At 41.0% G+C, this 23,472-nt stretch overlaps 1 protein-coding gene across 4 annotated transcripts in view; it reads right to left on the minus strand.

Moving 5' to 3' along the window:
- Nucleotides 1-23,472, minus strand: part of SHTN1 (shootin 1) — a 68,484-nt gene that overhangs the window by 43,919 nt on the left and 1,093 nt on the right. For 3 of the 4 annotated variants that reach the window (XM_083616700.1, XM_083616703.1, XM_083616701.1), the window contains exons 2-4: nt 18,448-18,500; nt 11,305-11,365; nt 2,396-2,490 (exon numbers count right to left, since the gene is read on the minus strand). In XM_083616700.1, the coding sequence (XP_083472826.1) occupies nt 2,396-2,490; nt 11,305-11,365; nt 18,448-18,500 (209 nt within the window). Of the gene's footprint in view, nt 1-2,395; nt 2,491-11,304; nt 11,366-18,447; nt 18,501-19,684; nt 19,705-23,472 lie in introns of those variants that run through there. The other variant, XM_083616702.1, reaches the window with a different exon arrangement.

Genomic DNA, 23,472 nt, shown 5'->3' on the forward strand with positions numbered 1-23,472 from the left:
AACCTCCCCTGTCCAACATTTATAATAGCAAAAGATCTAGACAGAAAATGTGAGAAACCCTTCCAGGGTTGGTCGAAGAGTGAGTCAGCTTTGACATAGCAAACCAAACAGGAAGGTGCTAGTCTCTTAGCTGTCAGAGTGTGTCACTCCATGCAAAGAATGGAAAGAAAGGATAGTTACAGTCATAAATTCATTTTCTTAGTTATATGTTGATTGACTATATTATGAATCCTAATGTAGTATCATTATGCAAACAATTAAGTTAATATATCCAGAAAGTACATTGCTAATGAATCTAAATTAAAAAAGATTTCCTACTGGTGGGATTTCTGCTACATCTGAAGAAGTACTTTGAGATTTTGCAAGGGGGGGGGGGGCGTGCACAAATGCACACAGACTAGCCAGCATTGCTAATGAAATTTGGCTCAAAATTGCCACAATCCATTTTCTGATTATGAAGTGGCTCAGATGTGTTATTCACAACCGTGTGTGTGTGTGTGTGTGTGTGTGTGTGTGTGTGTATCCATGAAGAGATAAAAACATTCTGTAATAATAATAATGCACTTCTGATGAGATGGAATATAGAAAATTATATACTTGGTAAATTCATCAACCTAGATGCAATCAACAGAGCAGTACAGGTCACCTTTTGCTTGCTCCATGGTTTGCTTTCATAAACAATCACCTGAAATGTAATACTCTGGCTGACTTTTCCATTTGATTCACACACTGAAATGCTCATTATTCTTTCATGTCGCAGACACTCCGGACATTTCTAAACTTGTTTATCAGTTAACCCAGATGCATAAAATGGTATGTGGGAGGTAGTGGTGAAGGGAGGCAGAATAAAAAAGCAAACATTCAATGAATTATCCTTTTTTTTGCTTTGTTTTTTTAAAAGCTTGGAAACCCAGTCAAGCAAATCTATCTTTAGGGGACTGCACATATTGAGCAAATAAAATACTAAGACATATATTGCATTGCTTGAAAGAAAGCAAAAAATCCTTTATTACATCCAAAAGTAAACAGTCAACTTCCCATCCTCTCCCTGCCTCCTGGCTCAAGCAAACAAATTCAGGGCTGTTTCATAAAGCTCTTTTTTGTCAGAAATAAAATAAAACTCAAGATTGTCACATATCATGACTGCACACACGTATTTGGACCCTGACAACTCCCCTGCATATGTATATGCGACAAAACAGAAGCATCTATAATCATAATATAACTATTTTTCATTAAGTTGCGGGACACATTCTACATCGGAGTGCTTTCCACGTAGGAATTTTGTCATGCACTGAATCTGTCTGAGGGCACATCCTTCAGCACTGACAAGAATGGAACTGATTGCACATATATACTGGGGTGTCACGTTGGGAGGGGCTGGGCACACCCTTCCTGGGTGCAAGACATACTGGCTGCATCCACACACCTGTTTATTCCATTTCCCTGACATTTCCCTAACTGTTAATTTCCATATTATAATTGAGCCTTCACACAATGTAAAAGCCGCTACTGGAAAACTAATGGCACCTATTTAGTGCTTGATTCTGTGTTACTTGGTTCCAGGGGAAAAAACACAAATCATTTGCAGCCAGAAACCCAAAAAATTGAGGGAGTCAGGTGACAAAATTTGGGGTGGTATACTGGCATACACTTCTTTCCTGTTGGTCTCATGGGGGAATTGTGCAGGAACAGGCACATACATGCACAGAAAGGGTGGGGGAGTAGTGACACAGAATGAAATTTAGCACAACATGCTGGTGTCTTGGTTAAAAAGCCACAGTTCCATAATGCTATAGGTACTGAAGCGTGAAAGGAAAACATATGTCTGAATGTGCTTGTCTGGACATGGCTTCTTACACCTCTTTGGGCAACCGACGTACACTGTTAGGTTGTTTTCATAACTGCATCCTCTCCTAAGTACTACACAAAAAATAATAATTTTAAACAGTATATTTTTAAAAGAAAATAAAAGGAAAGGAAATGGACAGAAGCAGTAGCACTTTAGTCAGGGGATCTAACACAATAACTTACACATTTGAATGTGCCCACAATGCATATTAACTCAGATATTAAACCTCACTCTTCATGAGCCTCAGTGCCAAGTAGCAGCACACAGGATCTCAACATTAGAGAGCAATCCTTTGCGTATTTACTGGGGGTGGGGGTCGGGAATCATTCTGTTCAGAGGCACTTACTCCTAAATAAGTGTGTAAAGGATTGTGGTTTCAGTCTCCTCTGCTGACCTTACAGCTTCTCGGGCCTTCCAAGTGGACTACAAAGGATCAGCATCATTGTTATGCGACTTAAGCTTACCAGTCATGATGAACCAGTGTTTCAGAAACCCTCAGATTAGGTGTTCCACACAGAGGAAAAATAAAATATATATTCTTACCTTAGTGGCCAGAGCTTCTGCACTTTCACGGCATGTCTTCTCAATTTCAAGGTGGCTCTGTATGCAGCTCACTTCCTCAATGACCATGTGAGAAACTAAAGCATAAGGGGAAAATATTTGATTCACACAGTGCTTAATGAGTCAAGCCTTCCCTCACTCTGATTTTTATTTTACTCAGATCATTCATCCTATGATCATGAAAATCTAATTCAACTTCCACGTCAACTACTTCTTTAAAGCTAACACTTTATCCATATTAAGCAAAACATATCTATAAAAGGACCAGATGTTTATGAATGCTTTAAAAAAAGAACTAAACATTAAGGTCAAAAATGATACATAGTATTTCCAAAGTTTTGAATACACGGAGAAACAGGATTCCCATCTGATCCTATGACTATTTGATCAGACTGCCTCGGAAGGAAGGCCCACTGTTTTAATGGGACTTATTACCAAGAGAGAGAGCACTGGATTGCAGTCTGAAATTCCTAACAGAACCTACTAAACATTAACTCTTCTTTCCCAGTGCTTCACCTCTCCCCAAAGTGCATCCTGTATTATTTCTAGTCCTTCTACTTTACCTCTACTTCTGCATGCTTGCCTTCATCCTCCCTGCCCAAAATCACCACCCCTTCAAAACTCATGCCTTCCATTCTTATAACAATCACATTTTCTTACTTACCTCTTCCCACTTCCTATAGCTTATATTACAGCAAACACAAAAATAATTTCAAACTAATTTTTATCATCCTAATTGCTGTTGTTGTTATGATTACATTTATACCCCAACTTTCCTCCAAGCACTCAAAACTGGCACACATGGTTCTCCCCCATCCCAATTTTATCATCACAACAACCCTGTGAGGTCGATTAGGCAGAGACACAGTGACGAGGCCCAAGCTACATGGCCGAGGTGGGATTTGAACCCGTGTCTCCCGGGTCCCTGTCGAACCACTACACCGCAGTAGGAATTGGAAGGGCGGGGAAAACAATTCTTTTCTATAAATAATAATAATAATTTATAATAATTTATTATTTATACCCTGCCCATCTGGCTGAGTTTCCCCAGCCACTCTGGGCGGCTCCCAATCAAGTGTTAAAAATCAAGTCGGTTTCACTTGTCCAAGCAGTACAGCGTTACATATTAAAATCTTCCCTGAACAGGGCTGCCTTAACATGTCTTCTGAATGTCGGGTAGTTTTTTATCTCTTTGACATCTGATGGGAGGGCGTTCCACAGGGCGGGCGCCACTACCGAGAAGGCCCTCTGTCTGGTTCCCTGTAGCCTCACTTCTCGCAATGAGGGAACCAGCAGAAGGCCCTCAGGGCTGGATCTCAGTGTCCAGGCTGAACAATGGGGGTGGAGACGCTCCTTCAGGTATACAGGATAAATAAAGGTTTTTAAATACATTATTAGCTTTCTATATATTTTTTCAAAGCTTAATATTTCCTAAAGCCTAAACTCTGTCCCAAACGGCTTAATTCCAGTCCCCAAAGCTGGCTGAAAGGTGCAACAGGATTTTCAAGATGCAAAGATTCAGGGGTGACACTGGTGAGAGTGGACTCTCTTCCTTCATAAGAACATAACATAGGAGGCTGCCTTACACTGAGTCAGACCATTGGCCCATCTAGCTCAGTAATGTTTACATTGAGCCTGCTGAGGTTTCAGGCAGGGTTCTCTCTAGGAGTGGCCAGTGGCACAGAGCGGGTGGGCTGTGTTGCCCTCCCAGCATCTCAACACTGCTGCTTACCAAGACAGATGGGGGGTGAGGTGTGGCTGCTATGCAGCCAACCAAAACTCCTGCCACTAAGCATTGCACCACACTGAGCTCCCCACCCCTCACTCCGTCCATAAGTGGCAGCGACAGTGTTGGGATGCCAGGAAAGCAATGGAAAGACAGCTGCTTCTGGTTCTCTTGAAGCCTTACTTTGGAGATTGAAGCTTTGGCATAGAAGGTCACACATGACTATTCTTCAAAAGCACCCATATTTCTGGCCAGACTGCTGGATCTGTAACCTGACTTCCCATTACTGTCTATGATATTTTACACATATTTGATAAAATGGCTTAAGTTATTTTGAGGCATTAAAGATAACCTTTCTAAGTGCCTTTAAGAATTCTTTAACTCTTCAGTGAAATTTTGTTTCCAAATTTAATGCAAGCTGCCATGAGCATTTTTTAAATGGAGAGTTGGGTATAAATATTTAAACAAACAACTGCCGTCACCGCCATCCAATTTACATCGCAATAAGGAGTTCCACCGGGTGGTATCGTATTTTTCCTTGTATAAGACGATGCTTTTTGCTAAAAAAAATAAAATAAAAATTGACAAAAATTGGGTGTCGGCTTATACACAGATAATGAATGCAGAGGGGGGGGATGTGCCATTAATGGCAGCAGCAAGCAGGAGATTGGGCAGGCGATTGGCGGTTGCGGAAAGTGGGTGGGTGGGCTGTTGGTGGCAGCAACTGGGCGGACAATTGGTGGCTGTGGTGAGGTGTGCGATAGGCAGTGGCTGTGGCAAGCGATTGGCAGTGGCGAGAAGGCGGGTGAGCGATTGGCGATAGTGACCTCCCTCAACCCCCCAAAAAGCTAAACAAGTTAATTTCTTAATTTTGGGTTTAAAAAATAGGGGTTGTCTTATACACGGGTGCATCTTATACATGGAAAAATACGGTATTTAACTTTAAAAATGTGCAAGCAGAACAGTTTATGTACTAGAGCCTTTACCCTCTCCTTGTCCTGCGACATCCCCAAATCCGCTTGGGAAGGTTGTGGAAACCCCGCAGAACAGATTTAGGGGGCATGCACTAGGTTGAATGCAACTCACTGCATTTAGTAGGACCTATTCCCAAGTAGGAATGCATTAGATTGCCCTTGTATATGCCCAAGGGCAGAGCTATAACCTTGACATCTCCGCCTTGAATACAGAAGTCTCACTGTCTCATCTTCCAAACCAAATGAGAAAACTTCAGAATAAAAGCAGCCTCCAGTTGTAGGACAGTTACCCAACTGCATATAAATGATATTGTTATGAAGTTGTGAATATCTGTTGCTGGGAATCACAAGTCCTGCTTTCATGTCTTGCTTACGGGTTTCCCACAGGGTCACCAGCCTGATCCTGCAGTGCTCTTCTTATGTGTACTGTCTATCGTTATGGGATACTAGAGTTGATGTGTTTTCTTCCCACTCTATTCCGCCATGGTCAGACCACACCTGGAGTACTGTGTCCAATTCTGGGCACCACAATTTAAGAAGCACAGTTTTATGATTCTTTCACACATGAATCCAAGCCTTTTGGGGCTTTATTGGTGGTGGTGGGGAAACAGTGCTGTGAGCGATGGCTCGAAAATGAATAAGAAGCCAATGGCTTTCTCCCTCTTGTTTGCTATAATTGTTATTTATGTTTCGTGTTCTGTCAGCATCTGGCACTGTACCACCAGAGAGATGAAAGAAAACAGCCTTAACCGAAGGAGATATACATAGACACACCGCAAGAGCCTAGAAGTGTTGTTATAGCTGGGCCTAGAAAACCAACACATGGCAGTAGTTTCCCATGTAGATGAGGTAGAAACACAGAGACACCAAGGGAAATACTCAGCCCTGGGATCCAATAATCAAAAGAACACAGAAGCCCTGTACTTTAAGAGGTTTATCTTCTATTAGGTCAACCCAGGCTACCTATTTGGCAGTGTGTCATAAGCCAAGAACAGGGGTAAGCACTGCATGCGCTGCAGACATACTGTCAGAAAATGGAATGAGTTGAGCAAAGCGTGGGGAAATGCCGCAAATAATCTCTGCCACATGCTGCAGTGGAAGGCAAGAATAATAAAACAAATGGTCATCAGCCAACCTCTCTTAGGCCACAATCCTACGCCCACTTACTTGGGAGGAAGCTCCTCTGAGCTCAGTGCAAATCACTTCTGAATAAACACATATAGGATCAGGCTGCATGTAAAACCAACTTCAATGTCCTAGAAATCTAAAGATGTTGAGCCAAGAAAGCAAAGCTCATAGGCTGGATCCTGCTAAAGAAGGTATTTTGTAGTCTTCTACCACATCAACCTGGCACGTGACAATTTTCTAAGTGTACACAAAACAGGTTTTACATGTACAATTCAATGTGTAAAATGTACATTTGGAAATGTGGGAAAAATCCAACATTGTGTGAGCTGGCTTCTGCACCCCCAGCTTCTGGGAGCTGCACTAGGGAGAAGAGGAAAGGGAAGTCCCATTGTGCAAGCAGATGTCCGTTTTGTCCATACATAGACGCCACTGAATTTCACCCAGCGTGTATTATGCAGATACACAGACCAGGTAGTTCAGGTTTGGTACCCGGCTGTATGGTAGCGTAGAATGCATTCCAACCTGAAGAATCACAACAAACAGAAAAAATAAGCTATTGCTAATGTGTCACCGAGTTGTGACATCTGTCTAATCCACTGTCAAAAGAAAAGAAAAAGTGATTACATGGCATTTGTCCAAAAAGCTGCTTTGTTGTTTCATAAAGTTAGCCAAGAAAGTTCTGATTCCTTTTACATTAAATGGTAGGAGTAGTGCATTAAAAAAAAGAGTCACTTTACATTAATGGTAGGAGGTGAAAATTAACTAGATTTTTCATGTAAAATATAAAGGGTGTTTTTTTTTAAAAGACCTCATGGTTCATTTAAAGATTAGTTAACCTGCAATTACGATTAAATTCCAAAGGTAAAATGTATCTGAAAACACACACACACACACACACACACACACACACACATATATATACACACACATACATACACCCCCCTTTCCTAAGACTGTCCAAAGTTCTTATTATGCTGATATTAAAATTCATAAAGCAACACTAAGTGGCCAAAAACCTCTCCAACCTCAACATTTTTTCAGGGGTAATAATAATATGCAGCAAATGCAGGCCAACCAAAAACCACTTAACTAATTAGTAGTTGCAGTCGCCGAGAAAACATGAATCAACACTGTTATTACAAGTGGCACATTTGAGTGGCATCTAATTATGACTTGATGAGCGTGATACTTGCATTATCAACATTACTACCGCATCCCATCAGGGACTAAAAGCCGCTGATGGCATTGACTGCAAGAAACTCCCCCTCAATGGCACTGCAGCACCCAACAATCTCCTTGGCAGGGGCACCCTCACTAAATGACACGTTAAGCGTAATTACTGGCCGACATTGTAAATAAACAGGATTGGAAGTGAAAATTGTACCAAGTGCATAAGACACAATCTGACACATTGGAAGTGGCAGCCTTAATTGAGAGTTTCTTTGACTGCTCAAGATCATTTCAACTGCATTTCTCGGAGGACAGTGATTATAACTGTGGAGACAGACGGCATAATGGTATCAGCACTGCTGACAGAGCAGTGAATTAAATTGTATCTGCTGTTGTGTGAAAGCCTTGATGAGAAGTACAGATCCTTAGTGGTCTTATCATTATCACACAATGGTCATGTTGTCATCAACCTTTCTGGCTCCAATTGAAAAGAAATGATTGTGTGTTGAAGCTTCCCCCCCTACCACCACCTCCTATCTCTTCTGCTGAATAGAACCAATTTTCAGAGAGCTATGAAATCACGCTATAGGGCCTAAAATGCAGCTGCTTGGCATACAGACTGGGCCCCATTAAACAGGAATCACGCACAATATGTGTTTATGCCGGGAGAACAAATAGAAGCTGAGCGCAGGCCAAGTTTATTCACAGACACAAAGCCCGTGTAGCTCTTCATCAATATAATTGCCTTTTATATTGTCGTTTAAATAATGGGCTCCATTATTGCTGTAAAATCCTAATATTCCCGGCATTTTATCGCTATGTTTACAAGGTATGTCTTTTTCCCCCCTTTCTTTTTTTTTAAAAGGGAGGGGTGAAGCACATGAAAAGGAAGATAAAGGAAAACCCACGGCATTTTACAAGAGCAAATATTACTTTCAAATTTTAAGACTCCACTCCTTGACATTTTCTGCCAGGCTCTTGAATTCCCAGTATCACTAGCACATATTAACAAGTCACAAGGTGTCTGTGTGTGCCTGCCCTATTCCTTCCACTTCTTTTCACAGGAATTTGACTTCTTAGGCCTTTCCCCCCCTCAACATATAGCCACTCCACCAGATTATTTCAAAACAGCTTAAAGTTTAGGACTATTTCACTGGAGGTTTTTCTACTGCATTTATGAACCGATGCGAACCCCAGCCGTGTAAATTTCTTTGTCATCTATGTATGAGGTGCAGGTTCTTTCTTTTAACCCTCTATTGCTAATGCCTAATACTGCAACAAAACATACTATGGTGACAGAGACCTAACATAACAGGCTGCAATACTGTTGTCATCTCCTCTCTTGAGAAGCTATTCACGGGAGAGCTTTCCACTCCCATTAGCTGTGCTTTGTTACCTCCAGACACCACATGGCATCAATAGAACCATTATCACACAAGAGGGAAAACTGGATATTTGGTGGAGGGGGTGGGGGGGTGGAGAGTTGTTAGCATATTTATTCCTTGCGCCAGTGGGAGACATCATCATACCCACTTTAAATTTGGTTATGTAGATGTGCTTGATCCTTCATAAAGAAGTCAGCAGCCTGAGCCTTAGACAGTAAAGCAAACAAGCCTTCTCCAATATATTGAATTTGGGTCCCCACCCCATTTCCCACCACAGAGATATTCAAAGGAAGAGTTCCACACAGCCGTCACAGCCAGTTCCAATTAGAATCCTCCATATGTGGGCAAGAATAGCAAAAGCACACATGAATAAACGTAAAATGTAAATAAAAGAAGGCAAGGGCAGAGATTTCTTTCCCTTGCAATTCTTTGAACTAAGGAAGATGTTCTCTGTCTATCAGCCCCTGGCTAGCATTCTGGGTATTCCAAAAATTAAAAAATAATAATACTCCAGCAGTTGACAAATGTTGAAAGTAAGGAGGCAAAAGCTGGCATTTAGTGTATTCATTTCAAGCAATTTTACTTATAAAAGAATAAGTCTTTTGGAGAACAAATACTCCTATCACTTTTCAACCCAAGTAATGCTATCCAAATGGAAGTATTTAAAGGAATATTTCATTCCCCTGTACAGATAAGAAAGGAAAGAAAGAAAGAAAGAAAGAAAGAAAGAGGAAGGAAGGAAGGAAGGAAGGAAGGAAGGAAGGAAGGAAGGTAGATTGCAATAAGACAGTAAACAGAAGTGATTCTTTGACCAGAAAATGTAAATGGAACTGGTGATGCTTTCACCATGTCAGAACTGAAATGTAGGTTTTCTATGAGGTTGCAAGTGCCTAGAAAGCATATTGACATATGCTTTTGGCATTACATCACAAAAACAGTGTTTATTGTTTTCAAAAGTCTGCAAAACAGGCAGAAATTCCTCATCGCTGCATCTTTGTGACAGGGAGAACTATACCACTTGAATGTCTGCTTACTTTTAACAGCATTTGTGCCCTATGATAACTTTTTTAAAAAAACAATATGCAGCTTGCTTCCCATTTATTTAGAATGAAGTAAATGATGCTTTCAAAGCTCTACAATTACCTTTAAAACTTATACAATAAAATCTTTCTCATAACTGCAGTTCCATCAACTTATGCTTCTCATGAGGCATTTAAGCAGGGGAGCGTTGGCAGAATCCCTGCTAGGAAAAACTTTGTGCCTAATGTGCCAGAAAAGGTCATCCTTGTCAAGCTTTATCTTCCGCATTTTTTGTGGGTAGAGAGAAAGGATAATTTCAAGGAACTGCCATAAAACTGCCTCTCAACCTGTCTCAGCTTTTGCTTTCATTCCTACACATTTTCGTGGTGGTTCAACATCTGGAAAATTTTACCAGCTACAATAGGGAAATGGAAATCCCACAAGAGGACTATTAGGACTATTTAATGTAGTATTTTGAGGAGGGAAAGAATATGATGCAAAGTGGGAAGAAAGTGACCCCCTTTCTCGAGGTCTCTGTATGTGCCAAAGAAATTGTGGGACACAAAGGGGTCTTACAACAGGCTTCAGAGAAGGCAGAAGTGGGCAAGTCTATCCCACTGCTGCTACCCCTCACTAAAACCCAGCCCAAGGCAATGAGAATATTAGCATTGCCCATTCCTGAGCATGACCTTAAAGAAGCAGAGATGATAATGCAAACCAAAAACAAAGATCACCTCCTCCAAGTTACCCGTTCCTTTGTGGGGCCAAGCCATAGGAGCCAACTCCTAGGGGCCAAGGTCACTTCGGCCTGCTCAGTAAAATATTTGAGGGGCCGCCCCCCTTCCGTTTGATGGCCATTGCCATTCAAATGGTGTGCGTGCACTGTGTCATGTGATCAATTATGTGCAGCAGGGCTTACCACCTCCCCCCCTCCCAAAATGTATTTTACGTTGGCACTCCTGGGCCAAGCATATTACACCTAGTCAGTACCACACTACTTACTGGTTTGCCCAATCCACAAGGACTTAAGAGCAGCCTTGTTCAAAGATTTAAATCTCCCAGTTGAGAGATCGACTGGGTACCTGATTAACTTTTTATTAGGGGACAAGTAAGGAGAAAAGTTTGCAGGGATGGTAAGCTGAATTCCTCAGGGGAGCAAACTCTTATCTGACAGAATGTCTGATTTTAATAATCATTCTGTGTAATGTATTTTACTCTGTTTAATTGGACTACTGTTAGTAGTAGTATTTTTGTACATTATTATTACTAATCTTCACTCTCTTTTTAAATTTCAATTTATCTTTTATCTTTTTCTTAATTCTTTCCTTGCTAAATCTGAAAATGAAAAAATAATTTTTAAAAACCTGTGAGGATAAAACCCCAGAGTAACTGAATTACTGTACAGATTTCCAAAAGTTAGATCTGAGTCACAACACAACATAAATCTGTTAGCAAAGAACCCTTATTCCTTTGGAAAACACTACTTACTTTTCTGAATCTCTTCCAACTGCTTGACTGCTTCATCTCTCTGCTGCTTGATTTTGTCACACTGCCGGAAGATACAATGGCATTTTCAGAATTTAAATAATTAATCATCTTCCACAATCAACAGAAAGCAAAACAACGATCAGGAAATAGGGTAAAGCTAAAAGAGCAGATTTAACTTAAAACTAAATTTTAAAGAAAGGCAAATGGTAGTTTGGAGCCAATTGCTGCTTTTGGTTTTTAAACTCCAGTACAAAAAGCGTCAAGGTTCAAATGACAAGATTCATAAGCTGCACCATCAATTGCGGAGAGGACATGCAAGTTAAAATGGACAGGTTTCCACTAAAGATGTTATTAGCAGCTCAGACTACCTTGATATTTCCCAACTTAACGTTCCACCTTAATATTACAGCTTCAACAGCTCTTATCTCAGAGGAAATTCCTTTCCCACAGCTAGTGTAAGTGGAGTAAGGAAAGCCACTTATGAAGAAGCACTAAGCCGGTTGGATCCTCCCTCCTAACAAATGTCAAGTGGAAGGATCTGATCCTGCATGGTGCTGGTCACTTTTTCTTGAGCAGCTTCCTTTATGTGCAGGGAAATCACTCGTGAAGGAGGATCAGCCAGCACCATGCAGGGTCGGATGCTCCTGCTTAGTTAAGCAAGGGGACCTGATCCTGCATGGTGATGTGCATCCAAACCTTTTCAAAAAGTTTTTAATGCACACCCGCTCAACTGTTGTGCAGAAGAATCCAGGGTGGGATGTGTAGCCCTGATTCAGGGCCACAAAGCACACCAAGGGGATTCTTGTACAGCCCTTAAAAAGCATATTCTTCCACTGCTCTAGGGCTTGTTTATACAATCACAGATGCTCAGACTCATCAAACTTGGATGGTTAAGAATTGCTGTTAAAACCTTTCTTGCCCACAGAGACAAATTCTTGGATGATTCAGTCCTCCTCCCTCTACACCCATCTCTGGTTACTTGTAATCACAAAGTATTACACCCACCTTAGCGTGCCATGGCCCTGCTTTCATTCGAATGACATCTATTCAGTCAGTCATAAGCTATTCAAGAATGACTCATTGTCCTAGGGTATCTCACCTTTTCTTTCAAAGTTCAACTAATCCCTTGAATGGGTAAACAAATCAGGCAGTAGAGACCTATATGCACCTTCTATGTGCATATATACTGATCAAGTGAAAGAGGAAGGGGACCAGCCTACTGGCCCTACTCCTGACTTCTACATGTGTCAGAAGTCCCATGCTCACCTTCTGACAAATGCACAGAGGACAGGGCAGGACCAGCAACATGATCTGCTTCCCCTACACATATATGGTATGTGCACATACAGGAGATGCTAAGGGTTAAAAGTCAAGCAAGATGTGATGCAGGAGATCAGGCTCTCTTGTTTCTTTTAAGTTTTAAGTTATAAGCAGCTATAGGGGGAGGGGGCTGAACTGGATCAAGGCCATTCTGCAGGTAAAACACGTTGCCACGTGCAAGTTTCCACAATATAAATCAAACTACTTACCGTATTTGCCTTACAGGGGGGGAAATGCACCAGAAAAACAACAGCTTTTGTTTGGTGTGCGCGCAGGGGGAGAAGCTGATTGGAATACTAGTGTGGAGAAATGTCTATCCTCTCTCCACAATGCAACTTCCAAGTTTGATTGAACCATGCTCATATCTCCTTTTACCTTTATTTGTTTGTTTATTAACAAAGGATTCCTGACCCTGCTTGCTCTGCTCACCAACTCTGCCAACTCACCATCTCCTTTGCCAGTGCCCTTTCCCATCACCTGGCCAACCCCTCCTCCCTTTACACAACATTCACCCCCTCACAGCTCTCACAAACCTCCCTATCCCTTCCAAAGGAAAGGGAAGGGAGGGGCTTCACAGAGAAGTTTGTCAAACGGTTATTTGAAGCACCTCCTCCCCTTCCATTAAACCTCACTGCAGCTGTGTTTAATGGAAGGGGCAGGTACTTCAGAGAGCAGTTTGGCAAACGACTTTCTGAAGTTCCTCCCCTTCTCCGTTAAACAGATCACCTGGGAGGCTTACAATTTTAAATACACACACTTTGGAAAAGGAAAGGGACAAATTGAGATTGCAGAGTTTTGAGAAATTAAAAGGGAAGGTGAGAGACTGGTTCCACTACCATCAAATAAATGAAGCGTTTAAACTGGACAGTAAAATTGGCTTCCAGGTGGAAAAATCAAAACTGGAGACAGAACTGTTAGAACCCAGTACTAAGAATTTGTCCAAAATGTACAATCTGCTGCTGAAATGGAATACACAAGATGAAACGGTTAAATCGGTTATGATTAAATGGGCTCAGGACATTGGTCATAATATCTTGTTTGCTGATTGGGAAAAGTTGTGGACCACCGGGATAAAATTTACGGCATGTAATGCCTTAAGAGAAAACATTATGAAAATGATATATAGGTGGTACATAACCCCAGTCAAGCTTGCAAAGATTTACCATGTGCCTGACAACAAATGTTGGAAATGTAAAGAAATTGAAGGTACATTTTTTCATCTTTGGTGGACTTGCCCGAAGATTAAGGCATTCTGGGAAATGATCTATAATGAACTTAAAAAGGTATTTAAATATACTTTCCCCAAGAAACCAGAGGCCTTTCTCTTGGGTATTGTCGGCCAAGGGGTGTTAAAGACGGATATAACTTTCTTTATGTATGCTACAACAGCAGCTAGAATACTCATTGCGAAGTACTGGAAGACGCAAGAACTACCCACACTGGAAGAATGGCAGTTGAAGGTGATAGACTATATGGGCTTGGCAGAAATGACGAGCAGAATCCGAAACCAGGGAAGAGAAGCAGCGCAAGAAGAATGGAAAAAATTCAAGGACTATTTAAAGAAATATTACAAAGTTAATGAAAGTTAGAATGATGTTGGACTGGAAAGTAAATGGTTACTATTAGTAATGGTTAAGACAAGGAAAATAAGGAAGAATAGTCTAAATTTAAATTAAAATAAGGGAAGATTTGCTGAACAATCGATAAGAATTTGGAATACAGAAAGGGGAGGCATGAGGAAGTCGGGGAAGATAGGATATGAAATTAGGATATGAAATGATACATGTTTTTTGTTTTGTTTTTGTTCTTGTATGTTTATGTTTGTTGTATTGTGTTTATATGGAAAAATAAAAATATTAAAAAAAAAAAAAACAATTTTAAATACACACACTAATTAAACTAAAAATCAGTTAATAGACATCAGTAGCCATTCTTTTGACACATGCCATCAACTATGCACATTTAAGGGAATAACAACAAGCAATGATGAAGACATACAAATTTCCTTGGGTGGGGCGTTCCAAAAGTGTGGGGCCACTACTGGAAATGCCCTGCCCCTAGCACCCACAAGCCTCGTAGTTCTCACTGGCAGGCCAGTGAAAGACAACCTGGAAAATCACAGATCTTCCATATCACATCTAATTTGTGCTCTACAGCTTTTCAAGGCATTGTTATAGAAAGGTAACTGTCATAGAAAGACTTGAGTTTGGAAAACGTTAGCTGTTATTTCAACCTAGCAAAATCCAAATTCTACTGAAATTTCAGGACTGCAGCCTGCATATCCATTCATTGAAATAAAGCAAAATGATAAGCAACTGTAGAATTAAAATGTCTCATTGAAAAACCAGATATGCCTGCCACAACAATGGGGTTGCCTAACATGTTTTTTAATATATTAAAAAAGAAACCCTTTATGTCTTAGAATGCTAATGAATGGTCAAGGACAGCAGTTCTGGAGGTGCCAGCTGCCCCTGCCTCCAAAGTAGTATTCTTTTCTCTAATCTTAACACACGAAAACATCCACAAAAAGATAAACCCTCTTAGGGTATGGAAGAGAAGACGAAATATTCATGTCAGTGGTTCACATTGATCAGACTCAGAGGCTTGAATATACGGATAGTTTTGCTGTAAATCAATAGTATGTTGTATTTACTTTATGGGAAGAAGACTGTGAGTGGAAATAAAGAAAAGGAACCAGTGCAAATGTATAGCTTTATAGCAACAGAATCTGGTTGTTTCCATGAACAAAAACATGCAATGTGCAAAAAAAAAAAAAAAAGTTCAGAAATATGGAGATAACCAATGACTTATTATTCTGACTCTCTTAAACTTTGTCTCAGTGCAGATGTTAATGCCACTGTTTTCTTGTTAATGCCACTGTTTCATTGTTAAAAGATCAGGAGCTAGTCACAATCATGTCCATTCACTTCCCAAGCCCTGCAACATGAATTTCCTCCAACGTTCCCTTGTCAGGTTCCGTCTCAGCTAGGGAGTGCAAATCTGCATCAATTTCAAAATCTGATTCAGATAGCAATTCTGGTTAGTGTTGACGATCGTTAGTCTTGATGATGTAGGGGTGTACTGCAGTCTACAAGAAGTTGTTTTGAGCTGGAAAGTGGGGAGAGGACTACACAACACTGTAGCCTCCTCTCATAGCTTTATCTGCGACATTACCAATGGAATTAGTACACTAGTCTAGGGTAGCTCCTTACTGCCAAAAAAATTCATCACACAAAAGGCCTTTGAATGTGCTAATTTATATTTACAGGTGCAAATTTGTAATTCAAACAGAAATATAGTGCATTCTGTCCAGGTGCCAACTGATAATGGACAACTTCAAGGCCCTCTCCCTTCTTGTAGAGCTTATCTTAAACTGGACCAGGACTGGATGACCCTTCAGATGATGGCCTCCTTCAAAGAGAAGAATGTCTCCTGACAGCCCTTCAAACCCTGCAGTAAACCAAGGCTTGTGGTTTGTTGCTCCCAGCTCCATGAAGGGTGGAGTGACACAGGAACAATTCAACAGTGTGTTTGAGCAAAGTGCTTGTTGGTGGTAAGCCAAGGTTTATGGCTTATCATGGCATGTAAACAGAGTACAGGAAACAGAATTATTATGAATTAGGAAGCTGCGATGACAAAACCCACAACCCTGGAAAGCCCCAACCACGATGCATCAGTAAAGGCAAGGGGGAGCACAGCAAGATCCACCTACTGGCATTGTTGGTCAAACAATTATTCATTTAGAAGATTAATTGCCCACCTTTCAGTACAAGTTTCATAACACAATAAAGGCAATCACAAAAACAGTAAATGGAAAAACCCAACAGCAGCAATAAAAGCAATAAAAGCCTCAATAGTATCAAGTCACATTAACTTAAAGCCTGTTTAAAAAGAAAGAAAACTATTTAAACTGATCTAAAAAAGATGAGCTCTCAAATTCTTTCCTCAGCTGTCACAACTTTGGGAGACCACAGGGGAAACTTGCTTTATGGGTGTTAATATTCTGATGGCCCATCAAGTACTGGATCTCGAAAGGCAATAGAGTACGTATGGGAGAAGATGCTTCCTCAAGGGTGCCAGCCCTAAACCAGTGCCATCCTTGACATGTCTACTCACTTAAGTCCCATTAAGCTCAGCAAAGCTCATTACCAGTAAAGTGGGTATAGGACCACAGCTTAAAAGAAATAGCAATACACATTTAGACTACAAACCAGGGATGCTCAACCAGTGGCCAAATTCCTCTGGTCTAAGAAGGGATGTGGTTCACGCATCAAGAGAATATGATAAAACGTGATTGTGGACATTGTCTTGGCATGGACATCTACCAGGAGCACTGCCAAGCTGCCCCTTCTGGGTGAGTGTGATCCTATTTAGGACGGGCATTTCCATCACTCCCCAAGCGGTGGGACCACTCACCATGAGCTATTTCTTCATCCTGTCCAAATTAAGCTTCTATTTATTCACAGTCATCCAATCCACAGGCAACTTTAGACCATCTTTTAGGAATGGAATGTTGGAGGCTGCCTTATACTCATTCAGATTAATGGCCCATCCAGTTCAGTACTGTCTGCATTGACTGAAGGTTGCTCTGCAACATTTCAAGACGGGAGTCTTTCCCAGCCTACCTGTAGATGCTGGGGATCTTCTGCATACAAAGGAGATGTTCTCCCAATGAGGTAAAGACCTTCCCACTAAATTAGACCAGGGCACTGGGTTCAGATGGAGGGGAGGAATGGTGATGGGAGTCATTCCACATAATTCACTGTTTCACTTGCTGTAGTAACCACCATGAGCACTAGGTTTCTATCCATTTCTTTGTGTGTGAGGGTAGGGAGGGGTTTGCAAGAAACCTGATATTTGTTTTTGCTTTGCACCTCTAACAGGCAGGAGAAGAAAACGATTGCAGTGTGTGCTCCGGCTTGCAAACTGCATCCAAGCCAGGATTAGGATAGGAATCGTGATCTAAGAGGCACATTGTGGAGGTGGTGACAGTCTGAAATTACTGTGTAAATAAGGAAGTAGTTTTGTTACTGGTTTCTGCTGAAAACTTGCATGAGAAATTTTCTTATCTGAACTAAATACGGGCAATGTCAACTATAGCTAACTACAACGAGAATTCTCTTATATCAACATATCAAGTTTGGCAGTTCTCATTTTTATCAGTCTATGGCTGCAATCCAAGATACACTTACCTGGGAGAAAGTCCCACTGAACTTAATGGGGCTTACTTCTAAGTAGACGTTTATGGCCTTGTTATCCACTGGGACATACATATACAGTATGACTATACACTGTGCCACTGCTGGGAGCTGCTGGTTGGCATTGGCTCATGACAGGGCCTTCTAAGTGGTGGCTCCCTGAAGAGGTACATCTGTCTCCCTCATTACTGACTTTAAAGAGGAATTTAAAAGCATTCCTGTTTAGCCAGGTATTTGATGGCTGAACAACATGGAATCTGGCAAAAGGAAATCATTGACTGAGAGAATGTGAATGCTTTAAAATAGTATTTTTAAACTGTTTTTAGAACTTTTTAAATAGTACTGTTTTAGTGCTGCTGCTCTGGCCTCCTTTTGTGGAAGGCAGGTATAAATCAAATAAGTAAATAAAGGACAAAATTACTAAGCAAATTGGTGATACACAGATATACATACCAGTAATTTCCACCATCACAGTGGTACCAAAGTACTACTATGGTTATGGAAGTTGCTGCAAATACTTCCTCATATGGATAAAATATTTGTAAGGGGAAATGCCAATTGTGCCAAGGTCCATCAAAACCAATAGTTAGACAATATTTTATATCACATGAAAACAAGTACAAACCTCTTCTTTTGTTTTCTTATTTTCTGCTCTTAGATCTTCATATTCACCAATAGCTACAAAAACAAGATACATAAAAAGTTATCTCGGTGGTGCTCTTCATAGAAATCTCATTAACTTTCACACATCCATAAATTTTACAGCTGCAAACATCATGTTGCAAGTCTATAATAAAGATCACTTTGCTTACTGGAATAACACATAGCATTTATACAGGACTTTAAAAGAGTGTTCAGGTAGTATCATAGAATCATCACAGACATTATCTGAGCAATTAAAAGACATTTAGGATGCTATATATCCAGTCATTTTGTTACTCGTGCAGAATATACCCTTTATTTAGAAATTTTGCATTACTGAACTCATGTTCTCTCACAATCAAACTAGCTGGTATAATCACAACATGAGTGAAGTTAGATCTTCAGTAACTGCAACACCAATGGTGTTTTGACTTTATAGCCTCAACTTAATTTTAATTACTGATTTCTAATTTTCCCCACAAGGTGTGCATAGCGGTGCATAACTGTAGGATGGTTCACACAACATCACAGTCACAGTTATGACAGTATACATATAACTCTGATATTGTTACCACAAACAAAATGCTTTTTAGCAGGTTCAGTTCACACGTCCAGCTGCAAGTCATGTGCTTATTTATTATAACATTTATAAGCTGCCCTTTAAAATGTTCCCAGGAGAGCTTTACATCAGCAACAAAATTACAGAAACACTAAAACTATTAACAAATAAAAGCAGCATTTAAAAGCAATCTTGCATAGAAATTGCAGGTATCTATTTATTTAGTTATTATATTTTTTTGTTATCTCACACAAGAGGTCTCTGGGCAACATACAACGCTAATATCTAAAACCAGAAGTAAAACCATAAAAAATACAAACAATCGGGCCAATATTCAAGTCAAGGGAAAAATATCAAACAATTTAATCATACAAAAGGAGCAAAAACACCCAGACACAACCTAAAACCAGGTAGTCCCTATCAGTTTAGAAGAGCCTAAATTAAATAATATTGAGATTACGTTTTAAAAAGATGTTTAAAGAATAGAAAAGTCTTTGCCAGGCATGTGTAATTCTAGCACTATAGAGGCACTATGAACCCAATGAGTGATGCCCGACTTGGACTTGTCAATTGATTTCTGTGGGTCTACTCTGATCACGACACACAACTGGGTATCACTCTGTGATCTGCTTTTATATTAAAAAGTGAGTCAGACTTTAACCTGCTGCTTAGCAAATTATGTGGAGACATTTTCCATGAAAGATTAACCAGTTGTCACGGAGCCCAAGATGATTCCTGTACCATGTCTTCTGCCAGCTTTAAACTGTTCCTTCTGACAATGTCTCGTCTGCAACACATTCAGAACATCTATTAATTATTGATGCACTTTCTAAAGTATTTATAAAGGTAACCTTAGTGTGAGGCGAAAAGTCAGAAGTTCTGGAAGTATAAAAGGCTAACAGAAGTGCTAGACTTCATGGACTCAGGCTGCAAGCCTATGCAGGTTCTTAGAATTAAAAAGGTACAGGGACCCCTGACCATTAGGTCCAGTCGCAGATGACTCCGGGGATGCGACGCTCATCTCGCTTTATTGGCCGAAGGAGCCGGCGTACAGCTTCCGGGTCATGTGGCCAGCATGACTAAGCCACTTCTGGCGAACCAGAGCAGCACACAGAAACACCGTTTACCTTCCCGCCGGAGTGGTACCTATTTATCTACTTGCACTTTGACATGCTTTCAAACTGCTAGGTTGGCAGGAGCAGGGACCGAGCAACGGGAGATCACCCCATCATACGGATTTGAACCACCGACTTTCTGATTGGCAAGCCCGAGTCGGACACGACTAAACAACAACAAAAGGCTCTGTGGTTTAGACCACAGCGCCACCCGCGTTAAATCCCCTGAATTCAATGGGGTTGACTTCTGAGAAGACATGCCTAGGAGTCTGTGGCTAGAGTACAAATAGCCTCTTAGGTCTTTGTTTTTTTTTAAAAAGGAGTGAGGTAGCTTCAGCCTTGTGAGGCCTAGAAGCCACAAGGTCTCATTCATCTGTGTTTTAAATTTATAAAGCATTAAGTGCCTATACAGGATCTGCTGGGGCACGCACAAAGTAATCTGGGTTAACTGATCCAAAGAATATACTGCTATTTACACAATAAGTTGCCACGCACAGTTAGATTCAGGTTTAACTAGTCCAACATTCTTTGTAAGAATCCCAGCAACCAAATAAGTACTAGGAGGCCCACCAGAAACAAGACATTTCTTTACGGGGGGAAACAAGGGCTAATCTTATTTATTTATTTATTTACTTACATACATGTATACACTGCTTTATTGTAAAAAACAAAACAAAAAAGTCAAATGGTTTACAAAAAGATAAAGCAAAACAAAAATATAACCACACTTAAAAGCATACAAAAGTTATAATACTAAAACAGCATCAACTTTCTAAACATCTGGGTAGGCTTGGCCTACACTGTCCTATAATGCTAGCAAAGGCAGCTACTAGTGTCCATGCCATTTAGGTATTCCCAAATCAGCAGTCAGGCTTTGATTTGCCTAAACAGGCAGCATGCTGACACTAACTGCTCAAGTGCTCTCACTTTGCTCCTCCTAGTAAAAGCAGTGTGCACAAATCAGGAAGCTTTGTGTTCATAATTATGTCAAAATCACAGATTGTGGTTTGTTGCTCCCTAAAACACAAACTTCCACAAGCCTGCAGCAAACAACAGTTTAGGGTATAGATAGGAAGCAATAAACCATGGTTCATACGCAATATAAAGTCAAGGTTTCCTGTTTTATTTACCACCAGCGTGCTGCTCATTCATGGTATGCCAGTGACATACTGTCTCTGAACATGAACGTTCCAAATAGTCATTGAGACAAATAGCCTGTGGTTTATCTTCTATCAGCCATTAATTTATTCTCCGTGAATTTATGACTCGCATCCTCCATCTCCCTGAAATCAAAAGGACCTGGGAACTAAACTCTAATACTGTAGTCAGAAGTATCCAGTCAACAGTCAGAAGTATCCAGTACACAAAAGAAGGCTAGATACTTGGCTACTTCTATATTCACAACTGTCTTTAAAAAAAATAAAAATGGAAAAACCAACATTCAGGGGATGCATGTCAGCAGTAAATGTGGGCAGCTGATGTGTGAACATGTAGAAATATGTGATAATGACTGGAGCTGAGGGGACACTGGATGACTCCAAAGTTTAAAGGGAGGGTAGGTTTTCCACATTCTATCCTGGTTATGATTTCCTCCACTGAGATTCTCTGGTAAGTGCAAAATACTGTAATACAGCAAGTGTTTGATAATGTTTTCCTGCCACTCCCTATACAGTGGTACCTCGGGTTACAAACACTTCGGGTTACAGACTCTGCTAACGTGGAAGTAGTACCTCGGGTTAAGAACTTTGCCCCAGGATAAGAACAGAAATCGTGCAGTGGCAGCACGGCGGCAGCAGGAAGCCCCATTAGCTAAAGTGGTACCTCAGATTAAGAATGGTTTCAGGTTAAGAATAGCCCTCTAGAATGAATTAAGTTCGTAACCAGAGGTACCACTGTACCTTAGGACCACATTCACACTATTCATTTGACACATTATGATACCACCTTAAACATTCATGGCTTCCCTCAAAGAATTCTGAGAGCTGCTGTTAGCAGGCTCCTCCTGCCCTCCCAGAACTACAATTCCAGAGTGGTTTAACAATCCCTCTTCCCATGGAATTCTGAGAATGGTTGTTCCATGAGGGGAAGAGGGCTCTCCTTAACAAACTGTAGCTCCCATAACTCTTTGTGGGAAATCATGACTGTTCAAAGTGGTATCATAGTACAGTGGTACCTCGGGTTACAAACACTTTGGGTTACAGATTCCGCTAACCCAGAAGTAGTACCTCGGGTTAAGAACTTTACCTCAGGATGAGAACAGACGTGCGGGGGCGGCAGCAGGAGGCCCTATTCGCTTAACCTCAGGTTAAGAACAGTTTCAGGTTAAGAACGGACCTCTGGAACAAATTAAGTTCGTAACCAGAGGTACCACTGTATTTCAAACCTATGACGTCAATTTGGCCTAGAACAGTAACTCTGTTCACACATTCTATTATCACTGCATTGAGTGGGAGAGCAGGCACCCACATATGCCCTGCGAGCCTCACCTTGTGATATCCGTACACTGGGGAATGCCTGAAAATGCAAGCCTGCTCTTTCGCCTCATGATTTGCAACCATGTTCTGAATGACCATTCTGTAGACATGCATGGCTTCCCTTTTCAAACTTTCCCCAAATGCATGGACAGCAGAAGGGGGAGGGCAGTAGGAAATGTGACCGCAGGCAAGACCCTGATCTCCACAAAATATAATATTGTGTGATTTTGAATGTCTGCAACCTTGGAGAGCTGCTGTCAACCACAGTAGTCAATACTGAATTAGATGGGCCAACAGTCTGACTCCCTATGAGGCCAGATGCCAACAACAAAAACCTTCAGATGCCACAAGCTGCCCAGGGTGTGCCATCAGCATGCACAGAACTGACAGGAGGCTGGTAACATGGCTTGAAGTTTAAAACAAGCTGAAAACTAGAGCTGACACTGCCTGAATAGGCAATGGAAGAATAGATGGAAGAAGCAGGGATGCAAGCTGACCACCACCCAATTCTACTAGATGATATATATTTTAAACCTTCCCCTTTCTCCAAGGACCTCATATAGTTCCATGGGCATAGCCAAGGGGGGCAGGGAAGGGCAGCTGCTTCCCTAAATCAATAAAAATGCACAGCAAACTGAGGTTCTGGCCCCACAAAAAAAGGCCTCCCCCCCCCACAAAAATCCTGGCTACGCCCATGTACAGTTCCCTTCTTTTATTCTCACAACAACCCTGTGAGGTAGCTCATGCAGCGAGAGCATTAGCTGGCAGTTAGCCACCCCATGAGTTTCATCACTGAATGGGGATTTAGAAATTTGGGGTTCCCTAATCCTAGCCTAGTACTATAACCACTACTCCATGCT

Source organism: Podarcis filfolensis (genome assembly GCF_964270895.1).
Source record: "Podarcis filfolensis genome assembly, chromosome: 5".
NCBI lineage: Eukaryota > Metazoa > Chordata > Lepidosauria > Squamata > Lacertidae > Podarcis > Podarcis filfolensis.